We start from the raw sequence: 27776 nt of genomic DNA, 5'->3' as shown, positions 1-27776 counted from the left end.
GGACGCCGTCTTACATAACAGAGGTGCCCATGATTGCAGCAGCTGTGATCTCTCTGGCACCCGTTTTCATGTGGTGTTTCTCAAATTAGGTTCTCAAGACCCTTAGAGGCATTGCTGAACATTCCCTAGGAGAGTCTGTGACTTGCCAAGGTTAAAAACACTGATTCAGAGCAGTGATTCTCAAGATAGGATGGTGTGGGATGGGGTTCATGACTGGGAGACCCCCGTATCTTGAAAAAGTACATTCAAAAGACATACTGTTTTTGTAATGCAAATTCTATAAGTCAATCTCAGTGAAGTACCTTTCCAGCAGTAGCCAAAAACCAATTACAGATTCATCCTAGGGGGCCTGTGATAAACTTGGTCGAGAAACACTGGCTTAGAGGTAGAGGTGTCCTAGCATATGAAGAGCAGTTAGGAAGAGACATGTGCCAGAGAGAAAGAAGACCTTCTGGGTCACTGAGTGAATCCTAATCCACTTAGCAGTCAGGGTCTTTTGGAACCCAACGGGCCAATTAAGAAGAAACCCAAGATATCCACCAACCTTTTCAGACCTGTGGGTTGGGGCAAGTTGGTCCACTTTTAATACTGAGTCAAAAGAAGAAGCAGCTCTTTTTTGCCAACCCCCCCCCTTTTTTTGTTAACATATTTCAGAGTTTTAAATAAAGAGTTGCTGTGGCTTTTAGCCCCGGCTCCATCCACCACGTGATCCACTACACCAGGAAGTGTGCTTATCAACTGAAGTGGCATCCAGCTCTCCGGGATAACGTCCTGGGATCGGCTCTGCCAGAAAAACAAAATACAAAGACGTGGATTTTCGTGAAAAGGTAAATCCCCTTATTTTTCCCATGACCAGAACACAGACTCATTCAGAAACAGTTGGCAGCAAAAAATACTGAGATCGTAGAATGCTGAAAGACAGTGAAAACGGGGCCACTAACACCGACCGCGATACGGGGGTTGCTGGGGATATGGTCTTTCCTGACTTCCCAGCAAGGTCATTTGTTTTCGTCCATTTTTAATCTAAGCCTAAATTGCTCAAAAGTGTTCTGGAATAGAAAACATTTGGCATCACAGTTAAGTGGGGTTTGAGTGCTTTGATGGGCTGCGTGAGGCCACAAACAGACTTCGTGTTCACTTGCTGCGAGGGTGCCGTGGAATTGTGATTAGGAGTTTTGTGGTATTGACTACTTCATTCCAAGGTATTCAGTTATACTTTTTCAGAAATTCTTTTTTAACTTCTACTGCTATTTTGAGTAATTGCCACAAATTATATACAGACATTACTCAAGGGTAAGCTATTAATTAGTGGGCAATAAATATCCTTCAGGGAATATTTTGGTCTAAGAACCATGTATTAGTCAAAGTTTCCTTTAACTAAAACAAAACAAAACAAAAACAAAAACACTGAATCTCTCTGCTTGTGAGTCAGGGAAACCGGCCTACTTAGCAGCTAACTAGCAATAGTGAGATCTGGGGGAAAGAAGAGCTCATCAGACCCCCAAATTACCCTGGTTCATTTTTGAAGAATTCATCACCCTATGGCTTTCTATTCAGCCAAGGATCTCTTCTGGGTGATAACTGCAGAAAACTTTGTTTTGACATTTGGGAACCCAATGAGATTGAATTGATTTGCAATGTGAACACAGGTAATACAAAAATTACTTTGATTTCAAAATTGCACGGAAAATAATCCAAATGGCTTACCACAGCCTCTGTGCCTGGGCCCCCGCCCACATTTCTTGCTACTTTCCTTTCTCACTGCACACTTCACTCAATCTCTTCTTGCTCACTTTCCTTTCCTCGAATGTTCCAGACTTGTCAGCTCCGGGCCTTTGCACTTGCTATTTCTTCTGCCCAAAAAGCTCTTTGGCTTTATCTTTACATGGCTCTCCTTCTTGTCAACCAGGTCTCTGCTCCACCAGCTGAGAAAGGCCTTCCTTCACCATATTAGCTCTAAATTGGCTCCCCACCCCCTGCCTCGTCCTATCACGTTATTCTATTAATTTGTTTCAGAAATTATTCCCTTACTTGTTTTTGGTCGGGTTCCTTCTCTGGAATGGTGGTTCCACACCATCTTTTTGTTCCTCTCCCTATTCCCGGTGCCCCGTACACTGTCTGCACATAGTAAGTGCTCAATAAAGATGTGCTAAATGAAGGTCAAGTGACAGGATTTCCTCCTATCCACACAACCTCTTTGTAAAACAGGAAACTCCTCAGTGACCTCACAGTTCTTTAAATCACCCTGCAACACTCTTTCTCTAGCTGATCTGCCTCTCTGGAGTAGAATAAAATCCAGTAGAATGCCGCCATCTCCCAGTGTCCTGGCCAGCGTCCCACCCTTCACTCACCTAGAATTACTGCAGAGCTCCGATCTGATTCAGCCGCTTCAACAGTTCCCCACTCTGATGCATTTCCGTCAGATCACTGCATCCACCTATACAATCTTTACCGATAAAGACGCGAGGTACCTAGGAAAGCCAACAAGCTAAGATAGGTGAGGACCTTCATTACGGGATCAGGAAGAATGACATTTTTCCTTCCTTTAAAAGTTTCCCATGGGGTGCCTGGGTGGCTCAGTGGGTTAAGCCGCTGCCTTCGGCTCAGGTCATGATCTCAGGGTCCTGGGATCGAGTCCCACATCGGGCTCTCTGCTCGGCAGGGGGCCTGCTTCCCTCTCTCTCTCTCTATGCCTGCCTCTCTGACTACTTGTGATTTCTCTCTGTCAAATAAATAAAATCTTTAAAAAAATAAAAAATAAAAAAAATAAAAGTTTCCCATGATCCAGAGCTTTTACCGTCACTTTCCAACATCCTCACGTATGTTCTTTCAGGTCAGAACTTAGTTACAAGCATGAAATTATTCCTTAAAGAATGTTGGTAAACCAAGATGTATTTCCTATGGCGAATGTGGTGCGTGCGATTGTCTGACTTGTCAAAATAACTTAAAAATTTCATTCTCGAGATACACATTTCAGGGAAGGAATTTTGGTTGACCCTGGCTAGACCACCCTGGTTGAATTCTGGTTTCTCTGCAGCTGGGACCACACCTGAGCCCTGAGGCTGAGCCAGGACCACCAGAGGTCAGTTGGTTTCTAAACACAGCTGGAAAAAGGATTTGCGTTCTGGGTCTGGTTCCCTATTGTTGATTCACAGTAGATTCATCTCTCTCTGCTGTGAACTCTGTCCTCTGCTGGGGAAGCAGTGGTGGCATGTGACTCTCCATTTTTTCCGTCCCTCCTCTGTAATCATTTGTCCAAGGGCTGTCGCTCATGGGAGTAAGGGTTTGGTTTGGTCCCCCAAGGCAAGCCAGGCTGACGGAGTCATTACCCCTGCTGACTGAGATCCTCTCCAGTTACACTCGGGCTCCCTCCCTGCTACTAGCTTCCCAAGTGTTTTTAGAGTCCTGGGGGGAGGAGGAAGTCTTCTCCCTGTGGCCCAGACAACTTCCAGGCCAACTTTTAAGGAAAGGCTGATTGGCCCTGAAGAAACAAACAGTACGGGTCACCTGACTGTGAGAAGCAAGCAGGGCCTCTTCCTGAACCCTAATAACAACCTATCACAAGGGGCAGGAGACATGAAAGATAGGTGGTAAAAATATTTTCAAAGCATTGGATTTTCCTCAGAAGGCATCCCAATTCAAGTGAATCTTTTCAAGCATAAGAGAGATGAGAAAGAGGGCTGAATTACTTCAGGAAGCTCTTGCAGTGTTTTTATTAAGAAGGTGTTTTGGTGGGAGTGAGCTTTAAAAATGAAGGCCAGATAGTAAGTGAATCTGCACCACATTTCCATGGCTATCTCCTGTGTCTGGAGACTGGGAAAGAGCACGGAAAACTGCACGTCAGAAAGAAAGGGCACACGTGTCCTCTTCAGTCACACACAGTGCTGCCTGCCCTACTTGCCCCATGGCTGCGTGGGGACCCCATACATGGGGATGGCCATCAAGGCAGCATCATTTGTATCAGCTGCCGGGATAGCTGTGGAAAGAGGAGGTCAGACATCTAAGTCTTCCCTTGGGTCCTTCCATTATTTTGGAAACAAAGCTCCCACTCCTCCAAATTACTGGGGTGGGGGGGTCTTTTGGCTTTTATCACCCCAGGAACACCCGGCTGTGGTCAGGGTAGCTGTAACCAGAACAGAATCCTGGTGTAACTTCAATATAATTATGCTGCAAGGCTCCTTCTGTTAAAGGCATTGCCTAGTGAAGTAGAAATCATCTGAGCTTTATTAGTGTATTTATTTGATAGAAAGCAAACACATGTGTCGGGGGCGGGACGGGGGTTGGGGGTAGAGAAAGGGGGAAAGAAATCATCTGAGCTTTATTAGTGTATTTATTTGACAGAAAGCAAACACATGTGTCGGGGGCGGGACGGGGGTTGGGGGTAGAGAAAGGGGGAAAGAATCTCGAACAGGCTCCTTGCCAAGCATGGAGCCCGAGCAGGGCTGGATCCCATGACCCTGAGATCTTGACCTGAGCTGAAATCAAGAACCCAGGTGCCCCGAAATCTTCTGAGCTTTAAACAAGGAGGAGATGTATTCACTCTTGAACGTCTGTATTTTCTAAAAGAACTGAGTGATGGTTACCTTCGGCTGGGCTGTGGGTTGAGAGGGCTTGAATTAGTTGGACAGGGTGCCCTGAAGAGCAAGGAGTCTTCTTCTTAGACCCCACCTGGCAAAGAGGCTGGTGTGCTTGAGAGCTGAGAGGCCCCCTGCCCTCCTGCCCACCCTCTAGGCTAGGCAACAGCAAAACCGCTTCCAGCAGGGCAGTTCCTGGAACCTCTGAAAGGAGGTGGACCACAGGCTGCACAGGGCCATGTGGGGAACTGTGGGGACCCAGCGGCTACCTCTTGATCCTAGCTGAGGAAGGATGAAGGAGCACGTGCCCTATGTCCTCCCCGCCTGGCCCCAGCACCCCTTCCAGGAACCTGAGAGTCTCTTATGGTCAAGGAGCAGGAAGACACTTGCCATCATTAAAACAAGCTTTCTGATCCTGGGGCCTGGACTGGCCTGGCATACCTTTCTCCAGACCTGGCCCCAGCTAGGCAGCTTCTCCTATACTCCAGGGTGCTCGCTCGGAGCCAAGGACTCAGCTATTTCCCAAACTCTTCACCCCATCCCTGGCTATGCCCAGGTACAGGCCACACTAATTTTCATTTGAGTGAACTGCTATAGCCTCCAGGTGTCTCCCAGCTTCAGACCTCAGGCTGGCTTTCCGGCACTCACTTTTCCCCACAGCCATGGCTCTTCTCAAAGTCAGTTTGGGTTACGCCTCTGCTTCAGACTCTTCAGTGGAATCACATTACACTTCACAAGCCACTTCACACGTCCTTGTAACAGCTTGAGAAGCCTTCGCAGCCCTCACCTTTACCTCTTCAACCTCATCTCCTCCTACTTTCCTACTGATTTATGATGCTCCCGCTGCGCAAGCCTCCCTGCCAGGCGCACTTCTACCACAGGACCTCTGCACTCACTCCTTCCACTGCCTGGAACACTGTACCGCGAAATTTCTGCCTTCATTGCTCTCTCACCATCATCAGAGATCTAAAATCAGTAAGGCGCCGATGGCTTCATTTGAAACCGGCCCTTGCTGCCAAGTGTCCACCTCCCTTTCCTACCTAGTTTTTTCTCTTTAGCACTTACCACTGACCACCTTCCAACAAACCGTTTTACTTTTTGTTTACTAGAATGTAAATTCCTCAAAGGCAAGAGTTTTTGTTTGGTTCCTGGCGATTTTCCAATGTCCAGGAAAGTGCTCTGATAGGTCATAGGTGCTTAAAAAAACTGCTGCACCCAACAAAATTATTCTTCCCAGGCGACGGAGAAATTACTTTCACACACAAGCAAAATTTGAGGAAATTTGTTGCCAACAGAGCTGCCTTGCAGGAAATGTTCAAAGAAGTTCTTTAGAGAGAAGGAATATGATATGGGTCAGAAACTCGGAACCACATAAAGGAAGAGCAGGAGAGAGAGAATAGATGAAGGTACTGATCTACGAGATTTGGCCATGGCAAAACCCAAACAATTTCTTCAAGTACACGGTCTGACTGAAGACATAAGTTTCTGGAATCAGTCAGGTCCCGCTGGGCTCCTACTATGTGCCCATCACTATAGGTCATTACAGGGAAGTAAGAGCAATGACTTACAAGTCTCTTGTTTCTTCAGATGTAAACCCTTCCTTGGGAGGGAACCTGAAGCTGACCCCATGAAAGGATCTGTTCTTCCCCTTGAAGGAATGCATTCAGGCTCAAGAACCTGTGTAAGGTCTTTTTAAGAATTCAGAAACAAACTTAAAAGACTAGAAGACAAATTTTTTCTTTGTGGAGAGATAGGGGAAAAAATGTGCCAAATGAATGCATGAAGAGGTTTCCCCCTCTAAAGAAGAGATATTACCAGGCTGAAAGGAATTCTCAAAATTTATTCCGTGTTGGAATTACTTGGGGATCTTTTTTTTTTTTCTTTTGGTAGGAAAGGAACTATTTTTTTCCAGCCTCGTTAGGGTATAATTGACAAATTTGTATCTATGTAAGATCTACAACACTATGATTTAATATACACACACATTTTTAAATGATCACCACAATCAAGTTAATTAACAGGCCCATCACCTTACATAGTTAACTTTTGTCTCTGGGTGGCAAGGACATGTAAGATCCCCTCCAGAGCCAACTTCAAGAATACAGTGCAGTATTATTAACTAGTTATCTTACTGTCCACTATATCCTTAGAATTTCCCTGTCTTATGCTTCAGAGATTGTACCCTTTGATCTGGGAATCTTCAAAACTATTGATGCCTGGCTCCCAACTCTGATTTAACTGATATGGAGAATGACTTGAGCATCCAGATTTCTTAAAAAGCTCCCCATGGTGCCAATGTGCAGCAAGCTTTAGGAGCCGCTGACTGAGAGGGGTCCCAGCGGGGTCCTTGGCAGCATCTGCCCTGCCCTTTGGCTCTCAGGACGTGGACAGCAGGAGTCTCTGACCACTGTGTTCTCTGCTGCAGGACCCCTCTGACACTGGAGTCCTCAGCTCACAGCTGGGGCCCTGGAAGCAATAGGGTAACAGGTTAGCCTCCATCTGTGCCAAAATACTGGTCTGTGACTGGAGAGGCAAGGAGAAACAGCCTCCGGTGCTTTATGCCCGGAACCCAGACAGAAGCCTTCAGTCCAACACAGACTGAAGCAGGATATGTGCTTCTGCAAACGCTGTATCCAATAACATGCATCCTGAGGCAGGCTGGGGTGAGCTGGGGGGCCGACCCCTAGCCCACCCAGCGCCAGAGGACTCAGGCAAGCTGGCTGGCCATCGCTCCAGAAGCTGGGGGTGCCGAGGCAGAGGAAGCCTTTTTAGGTAGAGAAAAGCAGTTCTTAGAGGGGCTCATGGTCTATTGAGAGTAAAGGGGACTTGGTGGCCCCTTGCTCTCTTGCTCTCGTCTGGTCTTGCATAGGGGGAGGTCCTTGAGGATCACCTAGGTGGTGTCTTACAGGATCACACTGCAAGCCCTTGGGAGAGCCATGCTGGAACTCTGGCCCCTGGACTCCCTACTAGCACAGGCCTGGAAGCATCTCAGAGAAGAAGGGGCAGATCAGGAGCCTTTAGATTCTTCCAGTGGGTGGAGTTAGATAAGATAAGGAAGAATGAGCTAATTGGGTTATATGGTTAAAGCAAGCTTAGAGAAAAGATTGAAGGACAGCAAATCCTGCTTGGCCAGGTGAACCCAGAAGAAAGAGTGCATAGGATTCCTGCATTCAGTAACAGAAACGCACAGGTCACCCGGTGCCCCTGTAGCCCACCTTCCAACCCCAGCCCTGCAAGCTGCAAACTGTCATTTCCCAGCAGTGCTTGAAACAAAGACTCCAGATAGCTCACCCACTCCCGGACAGCTGCTGGGCCCGCAGAGCCGATGCACGGCACAGGGTCTGCGAGGACCTCTGGCTGCAGCCCAGCTGCCCGGTCCCCTGAGCAGCAGTGTCTTCTCTTCGTCACCCTCCCCCACCCTGCAGAGCCCTCCGGTGGCGCCTTGAGTGAGGGAGCCCTAGCGGTGTCCTAGAGAAAGGCACAGGCGGATCCCCTGCACAGCCCCCACAAGAAAAGGGAATCTGAGAACCCTTTGCCCAGCCTTTGAGAACTCACCGTTCTGGCTCCTGTGAGCGTTTCCAAATAGTCTTGAATCTTGCTTGTGTCACTGGTGGCCGTGATATCGACAAATTCCAAAAGCCCTTGTTTGAAGGGCAGCTCGCTGAGGAGCTCCTGGGTCCTTCTGCAGTAGGGGCAGGTGGGCTTGATGAACACGACCACCTTCCCGGGCTGGATTTTGCTGTTCACGAACTCTTGAGCCATACTGACAGGCGGCTGCCTCCTGGGGAGGAATCCTCAATTGCCGGTACTGCTGGGGTGTAAAGCGGTGGCCGGGCCAGCTGGCTCGCATTTAAAGGAACCTCCCCGGAGGAGGAGTTTGCCCCGGCGCGTGCTGGGGTTTTAAAGAGACAGCTCCAATGTCATCTCAGCCTGGTATGATTCACCAGCTGGAGATGCCGAGGTCGGCATACTTGTTGTTCATCAATAGCTATGTCCAGGGTGTCGGTGTTGTCCTCAGCTTTTCCAGGAGCACCCGCCCTTTGGCAGAGAGTGTAGTCAAAGCATCCTTCGGGAAAGCATCCAGTGTGCAGACCAGCCCCAGGGGAGAGGGCTGAGCCAGCAGTGACTTATTAGGAGTCAAATCTTTGGTTTCCCTCTCAGACCCACCGATGCTCACGTGGAAACAGAATCACTCGTGAAACATGGAAATCCCCTCAGAGGAAGTGAAACTGAAATTGGGACTTTGCCTCCATCTTGACGTGGCTCCCAGGGCATTTGGGTTGGCCCGGTTGGATGGGTGGTTTGTGGTTGTGATTACTTTAATGGAATTAGTTCCCAACCCTTAACAATCTGGAGATTTCACAGAAGGATCTGGTCTTGCAACCACTTTCTGAAAAGCTGGGTCACACTGACTTGTGGCAGCACCCTCTCCTAGGGGCCGAGGGGAGTGGCTCCCATTTGCTATAGGACCCAGGCGAGCTCCTGTCTTCCCGGACACCTGCTGCTTTAGGGCCATAAGCATTTGAATTTGGGACCTCTGAACATCAGTTTACCATGAAGGCAGATTCCAACACACACCCCGATTTCAAACTGCAGGTTCAAGGAGGGTCTTTTTCTCTGTTTAACCCTCCATTTGTGCCCCTTTGTTTTCTGTGTTTGGGAATGAAGTGGTGTAATAACTTGGCTACGGCATTCACCTCAAGCAGGGTCTGTGGCACCGGAAACTGTGATGTTCTCCCCTGCATGGCCCACAGTCCATGGTGGGGGGGAGCAGTCTTCTGTTCTAGGTTCAGTTCTGACGCCCCCCCCCCCCGCCCCCCCGCCGTATACAGTCAGTTAAATCAAACAATCCAAGAAACACCACCTTTAAAAGTGAGTCCTTCTTTTCTGCAAGAAGTTTTACACTGAAACTCTTTCGGGAGGGGTAGGGCTAGGGCCAGCGAGGGACCCTTCCTTGGATTGTCATGTCAGCGGAATCCCCGGCATCGTATGATTCACAGAGAGAGGGAAGAAGATGGACTCCCAGAAGCAGCTCTAACTATTACTAAAATTAAATGGCAAAATGAGAAACCCAGATTTTGAGTCACAGAGAGGGAGCTACTGAGATCTCTGTCAGCAAAAAGAATGTGCTTAGGGGCTAGGGGCCTGAGGCAGCTTGTCCCACTCAGGGCTGGGAACCGCCCAGCCCATGGCTTCATGTCCCTTCTGCCCAAGCACAGAGCAGATTCTCTCACCATTTCCACCCACTTCCTTCCTTCATTTTGCTGCTGCTCCTGTGGCCAGGCTCCTCCCCGGGGCCCCCAGTCTCTTCAGGGACCTGGGGGAGTGGGGTGCCGCCTTCTGTTCCCTGGGCCTGAGGTTCATTGGCAGGCCTTGTACTTGGCTATTTCCTCAGAGCCTTTGTCTTCCCACTGCCTGGGGTTCGCCTGCCCCTCTCTGGGGCTCTTTTTTTGCCAGTTGCAACTCTGTTCAAGTCCCTCATGGTTGAAAACCACCACCTTTCATCTCCTTCGACCCTGCTCTCCTGCCCACGCCCTTTCCCCCACAACCAAGTGTCTGTCAAGTGTCAAGCTGTTCCGATTGCCGATTGCCATCTGTAGTTTCTCCACCTCCCACTCTTTCCTCACCGCATTGCAATCTGACCTCCTTATCAGCTCTTCTGCCCAAACTCTTTTGCTAAGTCATTGTGTGGCCAGGTGTCCTGAGAGACTAATGCACAAGTGTGGGTGTGGAGTTTTTGGTAAACTGGTGGAGTGAACTTCCCAAAAGATCTCAGCACACAGGGTCCCCTGGGAGTCTGGGTACCTAGGGCAGAGCCTGGGGTAGGGGGAGACTCTGTGGTCTGCTCCACAGTTCAGCCCCATGGACTGGTGTCTGAGGCCTTAGGACAGATGGGCACAGACCTGGAGAAGGCATTTTCCTGAGGGACTCTGTGAGGCATGGAGCACAAACAGATGACAAATAGGGGGGTGTCCTTTTCATTTCTCAGAAAATGCTGTGGCTTCAGCTCAGGGAATAGGTCAGAGCTTAGAATATTCTGCTGCCTCAGAATCATGAAGGTGCGTTGCTTTGGCAGTTCAAGAGATGGAACCCGTTAATCTCTGGGGCATCTCAGGCGGGCTGTGGGAAGGCCCAGTCCCCAAGTGTGGTGGATATCAGATGCTGGTGTGTGTGGAGAAGCACACCTCTTCTTGGGCCTGGACACTGCTCTTCCAGGCACTCAGAGAAATACTGGGAAGCAAGGACTTCTCTTCAGGGAGTGGAGGTCCTGCTCTGCAGACGGTTGGCAATGGCACCGAGCCAGTGATGTGTGTGTAATGGTGGCTGGTACTATTCGTGTGACCCCCGAGTGGACCCACAGGCTGATGAGGGCTGGGAAAATTTGGCCACACATGAACATATTTCAGGCTTTTTCCTGGCTTCCCCTTTTGTAGGACTTGACCACATAGATCACCGTCTCCTCTTGAAACTTTCTTCTTCAAAAGGTCATTTGCAACTTGGTTTTTTTTTTTTTTTTTAAATTCTTCCCGTATCTCTGGATATTCTGTCTCAGATTTCTCGCTCAAGAATTTTGCCCACACATGTGGTATATCCTGCGGCTTGATCCTTTTGTCATTGTGCACACACCCTCCTTGAAAGAGTTCATCTGCCCACGTAGCTCCAGTTAGCACCTGTTTGCCGAGGAGTATCATGTTTATTTTTCTTATCTAGACTTCTCTCCTAAGCCTCAGGAATGGACAGCTTTTCCCTACTGAGAAGATCCTCCCGGGGATTCCTAAGAAGTGTTAGCCTCAGTGTGACCGAAACTGAAGCCAATCTTCTCTCTTCCATATGTATGCATGGCTGAAACGGCCAGGCTGGGCTCCAGGAGAAGATCACAAAAGAGCAGAATGGGAGGAATTGATGGCCAAATGAAACTGAAAAATTGGTTCAGCAGCAGGGATTAAAAAATCATATTAAAAAAAACAAAAACAAAGGCACCTGAGTGGTTCAGTGGGTTAAAGCCTCTGCCTTCGGCTCAGGTCATGATCTCAGGGTCCTGGGATAGAGCCCCGAATCAGGCTCCCTGCTCAGAGGGGAGTCTGCTTCCTCCTCTCTCTCTCTGCCTGCCTCTCTGCCTACTTGTGATCTCTGTCTGTCAAATAAATAAATAAAATCTTTTAAAAAAACAAAAACAAAGAAGTTGTGCTCCGTGACAAGAAATTCAGGCTCCTAGGCAAGCACTTGGTGGATGATTGACTGTGTGACCAAATAAGAGCGTGGAAACAAAATAAAGTTAAAAACAAAAACAAACAAAACAAAAAAGCGGTTTCAAATCTTTCTTGGGAAGCGCAACTGTACTTTGGCCACAGTGACCCTATAACTAATGGAGGTCCGAAGTCGGCGTCTCCAGGTAGGCAGCGCTGGAGGAACACTAACCACCAAGGTCAAGTCGTCCCAATGCATCCAAATCTCAACTTCGTGTTTTCAGATTACCAGTTGCACAGCAACTGCCTTCTGCAGAAGTACCAGCTACCCGCAGGTGCCGCCGGTTGTGAAAAACAGTCCTTAGCCCTGAGTGGAGAAGCTCAAAAGCCGTGAATCACAGGGACAGAGTGTCTGTGATGGAAAGGACCGCGGGTCTCAGCTGGAGACCGTCACTGGGCACAAGTGTGTGGAGCTGCCATTGGGAGTGACGGTCCCGAGCGTCTGGGGAAAAGCGGAAAGAAAGGAAACTGGAAAAAGAAAAGATCTGAGCAGACAGTACCGATAGAACAAAATCTCCAGGAGCGTTAGGAGGTGAACCAAGAGGAAACAGTTGCCCCAGGAGCCCTCCCCGCTACCAGTTTAGCCCTGCTTCTGCCCCCACACAGCCACCCGCTGGTTCTGTGATTCCTCCACAGACCATGAGGCTTGGCTGAAGACAGGGGACAAGTATATTTGCAGTAAATGTGTTCTTCAGTGGGCTTCCAGTTAGTACATTTTGGCACATCCAAATGATGGAGCAGGACGCAGCTGTTAATACGAAGAGTGCCTGAGACCCCTCAGGCACCTGACCTGAGTTCTCTAGGGTCTGAAAGTCCAACTGCAGAAACCTGTATACTGACAATGTCTTTTGTACGAAGATAGAAATGTAGGCTATGAGAGTATTCTATGTGTGTGTGATATATATACGTACATGTGAATGAGCTGTATCTGCATATCCTAACACGAAAGATTTCCTAGGGAAAAACTTACCCAGTTTTAAAAGTTGTGAAATAATATTTGCATATTAAATGAGAAATAAAGAATGATACAGATGCATAGATCTGTGTACTACATATGATGTCCCTAATGCCTAGAAAGGGGGCTAGAAGCATGCATTGTAAATGGTGGGCAGTGGGGTCTCTAAGGGGGAAAGTGGCCATGGGAGGAATGGTGCAGGTTTTCAGCATCGTTCCATAGACTTATATATTATTTGAAACTTGTACAGTAAGGATGTCTTCATATCTTACTTATGTAAGAAAAAAAAAAAAAGAAAAGAAACAATAAGGGCCAAAAATGAAAGTGGTGTGATCATTCTTGGTACCTTCCTGGGAATGTAGAGGACCAGAAGGTACAGACAAGAGGGGACACATCCCCCATTTAGTAAATCACACGTATGCTGGGAGGGACCAACAGAGGAGTCATAAAAGAGAGAGGGAATGTCCCAGGCCCAAGTCCCTCAGTTCCACAGCCATGGGGCTACCAGGGAGCTGTAAGGAGGCCGGGGGACAAAGTCCTTGTCAAATAGCAGGAACCTCTGGGCAGCTGGCAGGCAATGGGAAGTGGGGAGAAACCAACTTCAGCCTTCTCAGGGCCATGGAAGAGTCATTTCTCTACAATTTTCAGGATGCGGAATTTTAAGGATTTGATTTTGAACTCTGAATTACTAAAACTCGAACTATTTCTGGAGCTGGCAGATGGTCACCCCATGGCTGGTGATGCCTGAGCTGGCCCGTGAGGCTGCCCTGTGGCCCAGCGAGGTGGGCCAGCATGTTGGACGTGGGGCGGCAAAGGCCAGTCTGCATGTGAGAGCAACGGAGGGTGCTCAGAAGTGCAGGGTGTTCTCTGAGCAGAAGTATCTCATCCCAGAGGAGGGAACGTCTGAACCTCGGCTCAAACGGAGATGCCGTGCGAGTGGCTGGTGGCTGGGGGCCAGGATGCTGAAATGTCTTACAGACCCGACCTTCAAGGCCTTTCTTGCGCCCCAAGTGAACATCACCTGACGCCAACTGCATCCTGAGGCTCCTCAGACCCACGGCAAGCTGAGAACAGGGGCCTGGAGATGCGGCATGTTAGTCTTCTGAGTCCCCTCCACAAACCTGGCCAGATGTGCTTTTTACAGCCCGTGGGCTAGAAATACTGGTGCAGAGCGTCCTCATTAGGGAAGGTGAAGGACCAGCTGTGGGACCGGGCCCGTCCATTTGCAGGTGGACCCAGAGGGACACTTTGAAGGACGCTGCCATTCTCCACCAGCCTGATTGGCTTCAGGCCCTTCTTAGGTCTTCACTGCTTCAAGAGTAAGAGGTCGCCTCATGTCAACAGCAGGAAAGTGGTGGTGGAGTTCACAGCTAGCGGGAACGGGTGAAAGAAAGGGAGGGAGATGGAGTTCTGGCCTGTCTCCACGGTCACAGGCAGTGCAGCACAGAAGTGGGCATCCTGGGGACGCCTGGGTGGCTCAGTTGGTTAAGCAGCTGCCTTCGGCTCAGGTCATGATCCCAGCATCCTGGGATCGAGTCCCACATCGGAATCCTTGCTCGGCGGGGAGCCTGCTTCTCCCTCTGCCTCTGCCTACCACTTTGTCTGCCTGTGCTCGTGCGCTCTCTCTCTCTAACAAATAAATAAATAAATAAATAAATAAATAAATAAATAAATAAAAGAAGTGGGCATCTGGGCCTTGCCCACTAGGGAGAGCCAAGACTGTGTCACTCAGCTGTCCAAACCTGGGATCACTCAAGTGCAGCGTTTCCAAAGCCTGCTGTGGCATGTCCTCTCTGCCCTGCCACACTCTCTCTGGCTTCCGAAGCCAGAAGGGTCTCCACTTTCCTCTCTCTTCAACCCTAATGAGGGTGCCTGGGGGCTCCACTTCCGCCACCTGCTACTGCAAGGGAGACCCAGGAGGAGGAAGGGGACATTGACATCTACACATGTTGATCTGGGGACTGTGCGGAGCTCGAATACTTGGAGAACACACACAGAATGATTATTATTTGAGGACGTGCCACAGAGATACAGAGATTGGGGTTAGGGAACCAATTTCATAGCTTGGAGGAAATTTACAACCACAGGCCTGTGTGTGATCAGCTTTCAGTCCTGTCTGCACGTAAGATGCACCTGGGAGCTTTAAAAAATACCTGCCTGGGGGCGCCTGGGTGGCTCAGTGGGTTAAAGCCTCTGCCTTCGGCTCAGGTCATGATCCCAGGGTATTGGGATCGAGCCCCGCATGGGGCTCTCTGCTCAGTAGGGAGCCTGCTTCCTCCTCTCTCTCTGCCTGCCTCTCTGCCTACTTGTGATCTCTGTCTGTCAAATAAATAAATAAATATATAAATAAATCTTTAAAAAAAAAATACCTGCCTGGGTCTCACTCTAGGTTTATTGAGTCAGAACCCCTTGGGGTTATGCTTCCACCAAAGACCTTCCTTCCATAGAGGAAGACCCACACACACATATGTCCTGGCCAGGAGGTGGGAAAGTCCTCTTTGTGCCCAGGTTCATCTGCCAAAGCTTGGGAAGCTTGTTTGCATTGTGACGTGCTGTTTTCCTATGAAAACTACTCTTCCTAAATCAATAGTAAATTAAGTGTAAGAAAAAGCATTTCAGCTACCCTGGCTAAGAAGTGCTGTTACCTCCCTTTGAAAGTATCCGTATTTATTTATGGAAAGTATTTCCCCTTTATAAAGCACAAAGATTTATTGAGCAGAAGGTATGAGAGAGTAGTGGGTTGATAATTACCATGGGGAGGATTCTGTGGTGTGGGTAAATTCTCTTTCCCCCTTGCAGACGGGACAAACAGGCCTTGGTGTTCTGAGCTCTGCGTTGTCTTGTTCTGGGTAGGCAAGGCGTCAGTGTTAAGCCCTACTATGTTTTTTGATGGAAGTGTTGGTTTTCCAGTGTAAGGAAGAGCTGGAAAAGGAGGGGGTGGGGCTTGACTTTAAAGGGAAGAGAGTGGCCTGGCGCTGACAACAGAGAAAGGGCAGTCAGTCTTGAGTATCAGGGGCCTGTGTGCCTCTCGTCCAGCATCCCGAGCTGTAATACACCCAGTGGGAATCAAGCACAGGGATTGGTGGAGACCTGGGGGTGAGCAATGGGCTCACGTGGCCTGGAGGAGGAGGGGCCTACAGAGGAGCTGGGGAGCTGGACCATGGGCCAGGAGATGGGGACGGTGACCACGATGCATCCAGGGCCCCTGCGTCATATTCCTGGATCCTAGAAACTTTAGAACTCTACAGTTCTTTGATCCCAAAGGAGGGACGGGAGCAGTGTGGCTGGGGACAGCTGGATTTCATTTTCTTTGGAGAAACTAAGCAATGGTGGGAATTCTTGGGCTCTAGGGTAGTGGAATGATTCCCACCACACACAGAGATTTACTGGTTTACCGTTAGGTCATTGAAGAAGAAAGTTTCCATCTAGTGGCTTTAAAGGAGGGGGAAGAATTGAAGTTTGGTGTGTGGAGAAAGGAGAACACATGAATAGGGTCTGCAGAGCTGACTGTATGATTGGGAGAAACCAGCAGCAGAACTCCTGGGAGCACGTGTTCCAAGAAGGACTATGGGACCAGAAATCTCTGCAGTTTTCCATGGGGTGTGGATCTAAAGCCCCCCCTCTGCCTTCTCCAGGACATCTTCAGTGAAGTTGAAACTTGTGCCCTAATGCTGTTGTGTGGGCAGCTTCTCCTCTCCCTTCTTCCTCACTGGAAGTGTTTCAAAGTAACTCTGGGTCATTGCTACCCAAAATCACCTTGGAAGGCATGCTGCCCCCCCACTTCTTCTTCTTCTTTTAATATTTTATTTATTTATTTGACAGAGAGAGAGATCACAAGTAGGCAGAGAGAGAGAGAGAAGGAAGCAGGCTCCCCGCTGAGCAGAGAGCCCGATGCAGGGCTCAATCCCAGGATCCCGAGATCATGACCTGAGCCGAAGGCAGAGGCTTTAACCCACTGAGCCACCCAGGCGCCCCAACTGCCCCCTCTTCTTGATCTCTAGCCTCATGTTCCTCTCTCAAATGCAACCACGTTTCTGGAGATAGTCATTTATGTATTTTTTCTTAAATGGTCCAGCGAATTTACCTCTGCCCCTCCCACTCATCTTTGTAAATGCTACTTAGTATTCCATTTCATGAATGTGCCACCACACACATAACCAACATCCTACTCTGGAGTTTTGGGTTGTTTCAGTCTGCACATACTGTTACAGTGTATTTCTTTGTGTTGTGAGTGTGTTCTCTCCCGGAACTGAGAGGGAGGCTGTATGTTGCACACATGGCTGGAGGGCACTCCGTAGTCAGAGGACCGAGAGAGATTAATTCCAGAAATTGTTAATACTGGGGAATTTGGGAGCTTTTTCAGCTCAGGTATTGAGATTTGAGGTGATCCTCAAGAGATCTCAAGAGCTGCTCATTCAGGTTTCTGCTTCCCCAGAATCCAGAAATATCTTAACTCACTTCTAATGGGCTTACAGTAGGACCTTGAGGATGGAAGCCTGCCTTTACATTCCTGGAAGTGCTTACTCACTTATCACAGGCTCTCCATACAATCTGATTGAATTAAATATCAAATTAAATATACCGTATTTTTTGTGAACAAAAATATAACATCTGTTTCACTGTTTTTTTTAAATTTTTTTTAAAAGATTTTATTTATTTATTTATTATATTTATGAGAGATCACAAGTAGGCAGAAAGGCAGGCAGGTGGGGGTGGGGAAGCAGAGAGCCCTATGCGGGGCTCTATCCCAGGACCCCGGGATCATAACCTGAGCCGAAGGCAGAGACTTAACCCACTGAGCCACCCAGGTGCCCCACTGTTTCACTGTTTTTATTCGTGTGTGTGTGTGTTTTCCCCCCCTTTCTGAATCTTCCAGTGGAGAAATGGTCCTTGTGAAGACCTTCCAGTTATTTCTGGGAATCAACAGAGGGTTCTTCACATGCACTTAATGATAAATCCCTTCAGTGACTACAGTATATCCGTGAAACTTTTTACCTTCCTTCTGACTCTGGTCCTGTTTCTTTGGGGCCCTTCTGCTGCGTTGCTGGGCCAAGCAGCACTCTGCACTTCTGACGTGACCCAGAGACACTATGCCGGGAGTTGTGTTCTTGTGATGGGCATGGGTCCTCCAAGTTCCCTGCTATGTCACCACAGTCCCTCCCTACTAAAAGAAAAAGCAGAAGTATTCAGGGTTGGGTGTTGGCTTGTTCGTCCAGGACTGGGTCAATGTTCATGGATTATGAAACCACGTACCTCACGCCCTCATGACTTCACGAGCTTCCTTTGGGAGGACTAAGTGGATGGCTGCTGGATAGGAGCCTGGTGTTTCCTAAGAGTTGCATTTTGAGATGAGTAGTGGGGTGACGCCACCTGATGGACTCTAGGTCCTCATTCTGACACTCAGTAGCCTACTGGGCTGTTGTTAGTCATGGTTGAAAATTCTCTGCTCTTGTATAAGAAGAAATTGGTTAGGAAGGAAGTTGTATGTAAAAGAAAGGAGAAAGAGAATTACACAATTTCCATTTTTGTTTCTTCCTCACCTGGTGGAGTTCGGTGGCAACATTCGCAGAAACACTGGGACCTACTTCAGTTTTTCTCATTTGTGATGGTGGGAGATGTGCCCTTGGGAAGTGTGGCAGGGACTCCTGGCTGGGTGGGCTGACGTTCTGGTGGTGGTCCCCGGGGAGTTGGAAGGGCCAGCAGCAGCTCTGATAGGCTGGAGCTCATGCCATCAACCATCATAATAGTTGTTAACTATTTTAGGTATGGCTGGGCATATTCTGAAAATCATATTCACTATCACAAAAGAGTTTTATACATGGAGACTATAAAAGGAGATCCATCTCGTAATTCAAACTACAGGGAGTGACGTTCAGGGAACCGGTTTGGCTGGAGAGATGGAGGAACTCAAAGGACAGAATGGAAGGGAAGAAACCACCGTGGACCATCCCAGATGTTGGGACAGTGGTAGTAAGAAGTTTGCACTTATCAGAAGGACACGTGGATGACATAAGGTTGAGAAACACTCAACTACAGAAGACAGAGGTGATTCTGGTTAGGCACCAGGGGTGGGTAACATGTGGAGAAAAACCCCTGTTAGGATAACGTCTTCTGTGTATGTTGGCTGTGGGGAAAGGATGCTTCGTCAGACATGGAGACTGAAATCCCTGAGATCCCTGGAGATGCAAATGGTGCTCTTGAGTCTGGGGGCTCCTGAATAGTCTTCCAGGACACCCTTGTTGGGTCTTGTTCTGTGCCTTCAGGCTTCCAGGCTGTGAGAGGGCTTTCTTAAGCAGAAGGCCATGGAGGACAGTGTGTAATGGTCAAGGGCAGGGCTTCAGTGTCAGGCAGACCTAGGTTCAGTCCCATGCTGTCACTGACCAGTCATGTGAATTCAGGCAAATGACTTCATCTCTCCAGCCCCCAGTGTCCTCCTTGATGGGCAATATTAGATTGAGCAAGATGGCCACCTCCCTCAGAGGAGGGGTGAGAATTACATGACAGGAAGTGGTAGCCGGGACTGTTCATCCATGGGGGCGGGGGAGAGATTCTGGGGGTGGGTTCCACTTCATGAGTGGAAGAGGAGACAGAGATGTCATGAAGGTTTAGGAACTCCTTAAGGTTAGGAACCTGAAACGGGTGATGATCAGAAATAAGCGTGAGGAACCTGAAAGGCTTCTGAATCTTTGAACTGCCCCCAGTCTTCTGTGCCCCTCTAGGCCTAATGAGGAAGAAAATCTTGCTTCTCATTTTCAGGAGTATCAGAGGTAGCTGGAAGGATGTGTCCTAGTCCTCTTCAAACTTAGGAGAAGAAAAAACTCCCAGGAAACAGAGTAGACAGAAAAACAAAACGGCTGGTAACCCGGGGTCTGCAGAAAGGAAGAAAGGTAGCTGACGTCAGCTGAGGCTCCAAATGTAGCCCTAGGGACCTGATCAGCCTGCAGTACTTCCTGACACAGTGGCTTCTGGAAGCCAGTTTACCCAATGAGACTCCCTGCATGAGCTCAGCCCAAGTTCAGAACCTACTACAAATAAACATTTGTTGAACGAGCACATCCTTGAACAGGCGGGGTAGCTTAGCTAACCGTTGCTGTTAGTTAACTGATCTGTAGAAGACCACGAGTACCAGATGTGTCTTCTCCCATCCTCACGGAGAGTAGTGCCCAGGTGGGCAGATGAAGGGTTTCTGCCTGCTCCACATCCCTTCTTCCAGCGCCAGAACCTCTCTTTCCCCTTTGGAGAACGACCCCACTCCTACACTTGGCCCTTGGTTTGGGTTCTATCCTTTAGGACTCTGTTCTCGTGGGACATGACCTCTGGTTAGTTCTCAAATTCCAGTGCCAGGAGTGGGCATCTGAGACAGGCTGGCCCATCAGAACCAAACCAGTATGGTTCAAAGAGAGGCATGTGGTACCATCCAAGTCAATAAGATGCAATTCCCAACACCTAGAGCCATTGCGACATGGGTGTTCTTTCCTTGGCAGGCTTTATGCCTGCAACTTCTGAAATTTTGCCTTCACTTTAGGAAAGTCTGAGTGAGGATGAGGTGGAGACAAGAATAAAGAATAAAGGAGACAAGGGAGGGAGAAATAGATGCCTGAAGACACTATTTGTATACCTGCATCCGGGTAAGCATAACCCGCCCCTGGACTTTTCCATCGTTTAGGCTAACCGATTCCCTTTTTTGCTTAAGTTGGTTTGAGGTGGGCTTTCTTCACCTAAATACAGCAGGAAACACCTTCTGTTTTCTCTTCATCAGGGGAGTAGAAAAGCAAAAGGGTCCTTTTCCTCATGACACAGATCATAGATTTCCTACCGCTTTTTAAGAGTTGATCTTTCCGTGCTCACTTTTGGTTTTCCCAACCCACCTCTTGACTTAAGTTCTTGAAGCTAGTCTGAAATGAATTTCACATCTGTGAAATAAGGGGAAACAGAAGTTGGTGAGAAAGAGAAAACATTTTACAATGAGACGGGATTTGTTGCCAACATCAACTAGTGCAGAGCGACTGCCAAGTCTGGATCCGGGGCTTGAGTGGGCTTGGATCAGCCTCCCAGGAGGGAGGGTTGCCTTTTTCTTAACTGTATTTTGACAAAGAGTAGGAAATGGCTTTAAGAGAGCAAGTGAAAAGATGGAAAAAAAAGTGTGTCTGGGCAATGGGTCTGAGTATTCTGTTACTTTTCAAGTTCTGTGGGTGTGGGCTTGGGTTTAGTAACTTTGAAATATGTATTGCTCCCCGTCTTTGTCTCTGGTAAGAGGAAATGTATCTCTTAATTGAACCTGAGAGGCAAGTAAATATAAACTGCCTTTAGGTTCACATGGCTTGATACATATTTCCTTCGAACCCATGCGCCAGATGAAATTTGATTCTTTCTTGTTCCTCATTCTCCCTTCTGTCCCAATCCAAAATGGTCTTCACAGTGTGTGACTTAGGGCAAGCCCCCAGCTTGCTTCAATGTTCTCATTTGTAAAATGAGCAATTTGGATGAGACCAGTGGTTCCAGCTTAAACAAACAAACAAACAAAAACAGAAACCGAGTGACAAGGTGCTTGGTTCCAACGTAGCTTGCACACAACTCGGCCTCACAGGAGGCACCTGAGGTAAGTCCCTGAAGCTCTCGGACTCTGAGGGACTGTTTGGAACGACCCCGCCCCACCCACCGCCCTTTCCTGTAGATGTTTGCCAAGGCCTTTCCAGCTCCAAACATGACACTTCTCTTATTCTAAGTGCCACCTCTCATGAAACTCTGTCAGTAACCCGGCCCGTGCAGATCCGGTCTTTCTCTGTGTGCCACTAGCATTTGGGAACACACCACACACACCCTGCCCCGTGTTTGCAAACTGACCTGGATATGAGGATTTGTCTTCCAGTGAAGTTGGTGTATGCTTGTGTTTCTTTTGGGAAGTGGCTCAAGAGTTGCTTGAGAAACCGAATGTAATGGAAAGAACTGCAGGAACTGTGGAGAGAAGTTTTGTTCAGAGACTGGGGAAATATGGATTTTTCCCTCTGTGGCAAGTCTCCTGTGCTGACTGTTCCAGAGCACCTCCCAGGGCAGAGCAGGACCAGCACGCCGGAGGGCCCCACCTTGGTGCTCTGTCTAGAGCTTTTTTTTCCCCTGTGCGTAGGCCAGCCGGGCTGTGGTAGATGGAAGGTCACGGAAGAGGTCTTTGTGAGCTGGGTGCTGGCCTCACATTTCAGCCTCACTGGGCCAGTTCCTGGAGTGGGAGATTAAGTTACTATTGAAAGCATCACCAGGAGGAAAAAGCCTGGGCCAGTCACTTGTACCCCACCCGCCTTAGTCATTTCCTCGCCCCCATGAAAGAGACTTCCGCTCTTCTGACTAGAGGGCCTTACCACTCTCGTCCTCACTCTGGGGATCTGGGTGAATTTTATGGGGCTTAAAAACATACTTCATATGGTGCAATTTCATTCAGGTCTGGCCTTGTCCAGTGTGGGGCCTAACCTAGGACAATGTGTTAGGGTGAAAGCGTCCCTGAGTCTCAGGTAGAGACATTAATGTGTGAGCGCCATCTAGTGGTGGTGAGGAACAGTGTGCGTGAGATGAATGACTACGAGAAATCTTTCCAATGGATGGAGAGCGAGATAAGTAGCATTTAGGGATCTTTGATCTCCAAAAACAATTCTGCTGAGAATATGATTTTAAGCAAAATTACAATAAGTGTACTAGATTATATATGTAATATATGCTAATATATATACATATATAAACATAATTTTTAGTTTTATCTTGATAATTCCAAGAACAGATGAGTGTCATCATAATGAACGCTAGTTATTGTTATAGAGTGCTATAAATGCGACAGATTGTAAAAATATATAAAACACTTTTTATCTCATCTAAGTTTCTATTTTTAAAAATCTGTACATCCAGAAATAATATACCCTGTAACCATTAAAGACAGAGGGTTATAGAAAGTGCTAGTTAAGAGGGGTGCCTGGATGGCTGAGCTGGTGAAGTGTACAGCCCTTGGTCTCAGTTCAGGTCCTGATCTCATGGTCCTGGGGTCGACAGCCCCCCATGTCGGGCTCTGTGCTCAGTGAGGAGTCTGCTTGGATATTCTCTCCTCTGCCCTTCCCCCACTTGCGGTCTTGCTTGCTCAAGCAGGCTTTCTCTCTTTCTCAAATAAATATTTGAGAAATAAATATTTGATATTTATAAATATTTATAAAATAAATATTTGATATTTTCTCAAATAAATATTTGAGAAATATTAAAAGAAGGAAGATGTAGAACAGTATCACTGGAATGCTGTATTTCACATGGGAAACAAAAAAATACGTATGTATGGAAATACATATATACATACATGTGTGTATATATATATATATATAGATACACTTGTGTATCTATATATACACACATACATATTTTATGTGTATGTGTATGATTTACGACACAGCAATACATGTTTGTTTTGTTATTCTGGAAGACTACCTAATAAACTAATCATTCTGGTGGTCTCCGAGGAGAGGAACCAAGGGATTGGGGGAAGGAAGAAAACACACACACACATGCACACGCACACGCACACGCACACGCACACACACACACAGATGTTTAATTTGTTGATGCTATTTCTTTTTATACCCTTTGCATTCAGGCAAGTAATATGCTACATATCCAAATAAAGAAAAAATTTATATATAAAATCTTTAATAGTACTTATTAATAAATAGTAACCATTACTATGATTATTGATAGTAGCAGTATTAGGAATAGTCATAATATTGACATTTTTCATTTCCTTCTAGCAAAGCTGTGTGCAAAAAATAAATCTGGTTCTCTGAGCTCTCTGGTTATTTGGGTCCTGGAAAAGTGGGAGTTGAAGCTACTTCCCAAACTAATTAATTCAGTTGCCTGGAGCTCAGTGCTAATGAGTCTAAGGAAAGGGTTCTCAGTGACAAGATTCTTAATACCAGCCTATAAATGAACATCATCATTTACAAGAGAAATTTGGAGAAAGAATGTAGCTGATTCAGTGGGAACTCACTGCTGAAAAATAATTCAAGCTGCCAGAAGCTCTTTTGAAATATTGAATCTTAGAATCTTTGTGTTGTAAAGGGCCCTAAAGATACTGCAGTCCTTTACTTACTGTTTTCTTGGCCATGGAACTCTTTATCCTAGTGAAATCTTACTTGGTCATCTATATTTAGGTTTATAACCCATAGACTTGGCAAGAAGGGAAGCCATGCGGTTGTCTATAAGCTTGAATTCGATGTACATCTGAGGTATGACTCAAGTTGCATCACGTGGAGTTTTCTAACAAACATACTGACATGTGTATACCTAAATATTATCATTAAAATCATCTTGGGAGGCAGTTCCTTTATTCCAATGGCATATCACTGATCTTTAAATTTTGGGGTCTTCTCTTTTGGAATTGCCTTATTAACAGTTTTCACTGGTAAGGTGAAAGTCACATTACATTATTTTGGGTGACACTCCTTTGGAGCTAAAAACTCCATTAGGCAGCTTAGCCAACTTTCTCAGTGATCAGATTAATCAGAGATTGTCTATTTCTAAAAACTAAATCTCCCCAAATGAGAAGACAATGTTAATGTTTCCTCTAAATCCAAGAGATGTTTCACTTTTGTTGGAGTTTAAGATGCAAGGAAAGGATAAAAGGGCAAACAACTGCAAATAATTTTCACTTAGAAAATGTTCCTGAGGGCTCAATGGGTTAAGCGTCTGCCTTCGGCTCAGGTCATGATCCCGGGGTTCTGGGATTGAGCCCCGTGTCAGGCTCCTTACTCAGCAGGGACCCTGCTTCCCCCTCTCCCTCTGCCTATTACTCTGCCTACCTGTGCTCTCTCTCTCTTAAATAATAAATAAAATCTTTAAAAGAAAAAAAAAAGATAATATTCCTCATATGAGGCTTTAAACTAGTGGAGTGGGTAAGTCTGGGATGGGTGGAGGGGATGTCTGTGAGAAAGTCTTTATAAAGGGGACCCCTGCTCCTTCAGGATGGTTTTGGTATAAGGTATAGGACTGTAGAGAGATAGACTTGGTTCCTATGGTGACAGAAGATGCAAAAATTAAAAGGCAAATATATCCTTTTCTTATTTTCATAGAATATTCAACTTGTACCAAGCAGTTTTTCAAGGTTAAAGGCAGATCCAAGTGAAATCTAGCATGTGGTCATAGTATTACTCATGGCACTCTTTGAACTGATATTTGTTTGTTTGGTTTAGATGAGATGGGGAAATAAGTTTGGTAAATATAATTTAAATAATTTGAATTATTTTACATAAGCAACGTATATCAATATTGATTTTAGATCTGTGCTCAGCTGTTGAGGGGTTAAGCATGTTGGTCCTGAACTCTCCTGCCCAGGTTCAAATTCTGTCTTGACCTGGGGCAAATTCCTTAACATTTCATGTGCCTTCATCTACTGCTCTGTAAAATGGGGCGGGGGGTGTTAGTAAGACCTGCACTGTCTTAAAGGCTGTGGTGAAGAACATGTAGGAAAATGTTCTGCCCGCCGTGGTACTGGTGAAGGAGAAATCACAAACCCCGGTGTCTTTCTCACAGCTGGCTCTGACCAGCTGGAGCTGATAAAGGACCAGGACCTTGTATTGACCTTGAGACCCCAGACTCTTAGTGGTCCTAACTGAAGGCTTTACTAAGCAATGAGCTTGGAGTATGGTTTGTTTCAGCCCAACTGTATTTAAACTCCGTGGATTCCTTCTGTCCTCTCCAGAGTACTAGCTTTCGTGCCTTAGTCAGTAACAACTACAGGAACACCTCCCTTCCCCCAGGACTTTAAAAACTCTGATTTTTCCCTCTCAGTGAACCCTGACTTACTCAGTGAATTTTTTTTTTTTTCACTAGACTGTGTTCCTTTGTCTGGCAAATCAGTAGACTTAGCTTTTTTTTTTTTTTTAATCTATTCATCCATCCGTCTATCCGTCTCTTCTCCACTTCTTTATTACTTCTAATGGTCTTCTTTTTAAATTTTTTTTAAAGATTTTATTTTTAAGCCATCTCTAATCTCTACATCAAATGTGGAACTTTAATTTACAACCCCAAGTTCAAGAGTCTCAGACTCAGGACACCTGGGGGGCTCACTCGGTTGAGTCCAACCCTAGATTTCAGCTCAGGTCATGATCTCAGAGTCGTGGGACTGAGCCCTGCATCAGGTTCCATGCTCAAGTCCACTTGAGACTCTCACTCCCTCTCCCTCTGCCCCTCCCTGCTCACGTGCGTGTGTGTGTGCACCTGCGCGCATGTTCATGCACATGCACGTGCTCTCTCTCTCTCAAATAATAAACAAATCTTAAGAAAAAAAAAGGAGTCACATGTTCACTGAGCCAGCCTCGTGCCCCTTACCTTTGATGGCCTTTGTTTTACTTGTTGACAGGCACAAATAAATAAGTGTATGTAAAGCACTGATATGTGACAACTGTTATTATCTTATCTACTCACTGTCATCTTGTGTATAATAACAACGTGTCACTGAGATATTTTAATTATATCTCTTTGAAAGTTTACATGAAGAATAATGCGTAGACTTTAGATGGTAGAATGTTTCTAACTCAAAGTATGGGGTGCTTGGGTGGCTTAATCTACTATGCATGCAACTCTTGATTTCGGCTCAGGTCATGATCTCAGGGTCTTGGGATGGAGCCCTGCATCGGGCTCCACACTGCGCATGGGTCGTACATAAGTTTCTCTCTTTCGCTTTCCTGCCCTCCTATGGTTACCCCCACAATCCCATGCATGCATGCACATACCGTTGTGTGCTCTCTTTCTAAAAAATAAATTGAAAGTATGATGTGGTATTCAGGAGCAGGAACAGGAGCCTCCTTTAGCATGGAGAGGAATAGATAATAAGATTTTGACCCTGACCTGTGGGAATAAGGCTAAAAATTTCAGGCCTAAATTCAGGGTCAGACACTGATATTCAAAAGATTTTTCATTCTGATTCTTTCTAACTTATGAACCTTAGAAAATTTTAACTCTGAACTCTTTAAGGAAACAGGGTTCAGAGGTCATTTGTTGGTATATGAGAATCTGCAAAAAACCTGTTTCAAAAGCTCAGCATTGGCATGCACTCACACGTCATAGCCTTGGCCTTTTGCTGTAGACTCTCAGCACAGCACACAAGGACGTGCCTTTGTTACCAAGGAAATGACTTTCTCAGAGCAAAGAAATATTGAGGACACTTCTCAGTAAGCAATACAGAACAAGGCCCTATTGTTTCTTAGACCTGCTATTCTGTGTAACATGAAGCTCTGTGTCCTGTCCCTGTCCACCTGGCCCATTGCTGCTACGGTGGCAGCGGCCAAGCCAGGCTTTCCTTGGTGAAGTCCACCCCGTAGCTGACAGTACTCCTTCTCTTCCTACTTGCTTGGGCAACTGTGGCATGTGTTTGAAATGAGCAATGAAGAAATGTCTTCGGCAATTTTGAATCCGTCTCCGAGTGCTACAGAAACTTCAAACACAGATGTGGACGGGGTCACTGAGGCCAGGACTCTAGATGTCATTGCTTTGTGGTTAGATCAGCTGCTTCTTCAGGCCAGGTTTGGGACCACTGGGTGACTATATGGCAAAAATGACAGTAGGGACACTCGGAGCCAACAATGCACGCCCCCATGAGCTGGGAACCAGCTTTGCCTCACATGTGAGTTCTTCCTCTTTTAATTGTCCTTTTAGTTGAAATTATTAATTAATTAATTATTTGGAATCAGAACTTCCTGACAGTTGCCCAACTGACACGGCTGAAGCTCCTTGCCCCAGATCAACCCTGAAGAAACTACAGAAGCAAGAAAGAAACATAGATTTTAAAAATTATGAACAAACTACCCACCTCCATTGTGCTTCTCCATAAAGGGGTTGCAAATGGGAATGGGGCAATGGTTCTAGTGCTTGGGTGCATGCCTCCTTTTCCTTAAACTCTATTCCTGATGTGCAGTATCAGAGGATAGCTGATTCCCCCTTTCAGTATGAGCTCAAAGGACAGAAAGTACCCCAATTTGG

General features: G+C 46.8%; 1 protein-coding gene and 1 long non-coding RNA gene across 2 annotated transcripts in view; one reads left to right on the top strand and one right to left on the bottom strand.

Moving 5' to 3' along the window:
- Window positions 1-454: 454 nt before the first annotated feature.
- Window positions 455-8698, bottom strand: GLRX (glutaredoxin). Its single transcript, XM_032335707.1, has 3 exons — window positions 8130-8698; window positions 2352-2471; window positions 455-783 (listed from the first exon to the last, which is right to left on the bottom strand). Exons 1-2 carry the CDS (start codon window positions 8334-8336, stop codon window positions 2358-2360), a joined length of 321 nt encoding a protein of 106 aa, XP_032191598.1. The 5' UTR covers window positions 8337-8698; the 3' UTR covers window positions 455-783; window positions 2352-2357.
- Window positions 721-27776, top strand: part of LOC116586117 — a 282787-nt gene continuing 255731 nt past the window's right edge. Inside the window, exons 1-2 of the long non-coding RNA XR_004283898.1 lie at window positions 721-827; window positions 2834-2912. This is a non-coding gene — a long non-coding RNA (uncharacterized LOC116586117). The remainder of the gene's footprint in view (window positions 828-2833; window positions 2913-27776) is intronic.

The sequence above is a fragment of the Mustela erminea genome, chromosome 3 (genome assembly GCF_009829155.1).
Source record: "Mustela erminea isolate mMusErm1 chromosome 3, mMusErm1.Pri, whole genome shotgun sequence".
Taxonomy (NCBI): Eukaryota; Metazoa; Chordata; class Mammalia; order Carnivora; family Mustelidae; genus Mustela; species Mustela erminea.
Note: the sequence above shows the minus strand (reverse complement) of the source record. Positions and strands in the feature narration are given on the sequence as shown.

Bases quoted from the DNA above. Each gene is read 5' to 3' on its own strand.
- GLRX (XM_032335707.1), bottom strand. From the start codon at position 8,336: ATGGCTCAAGAGTTCGTGAACAGCAAAATCCAGCCCGGGAAGGTGGTC. The intron at 2,472-8,129 runs GTGAGTTCTCAA...TGGCTTTCCTAG, and splicing joins CGCTCACAGGAGCCAGAACG to GTACCTCGCGTCTTTATCGG.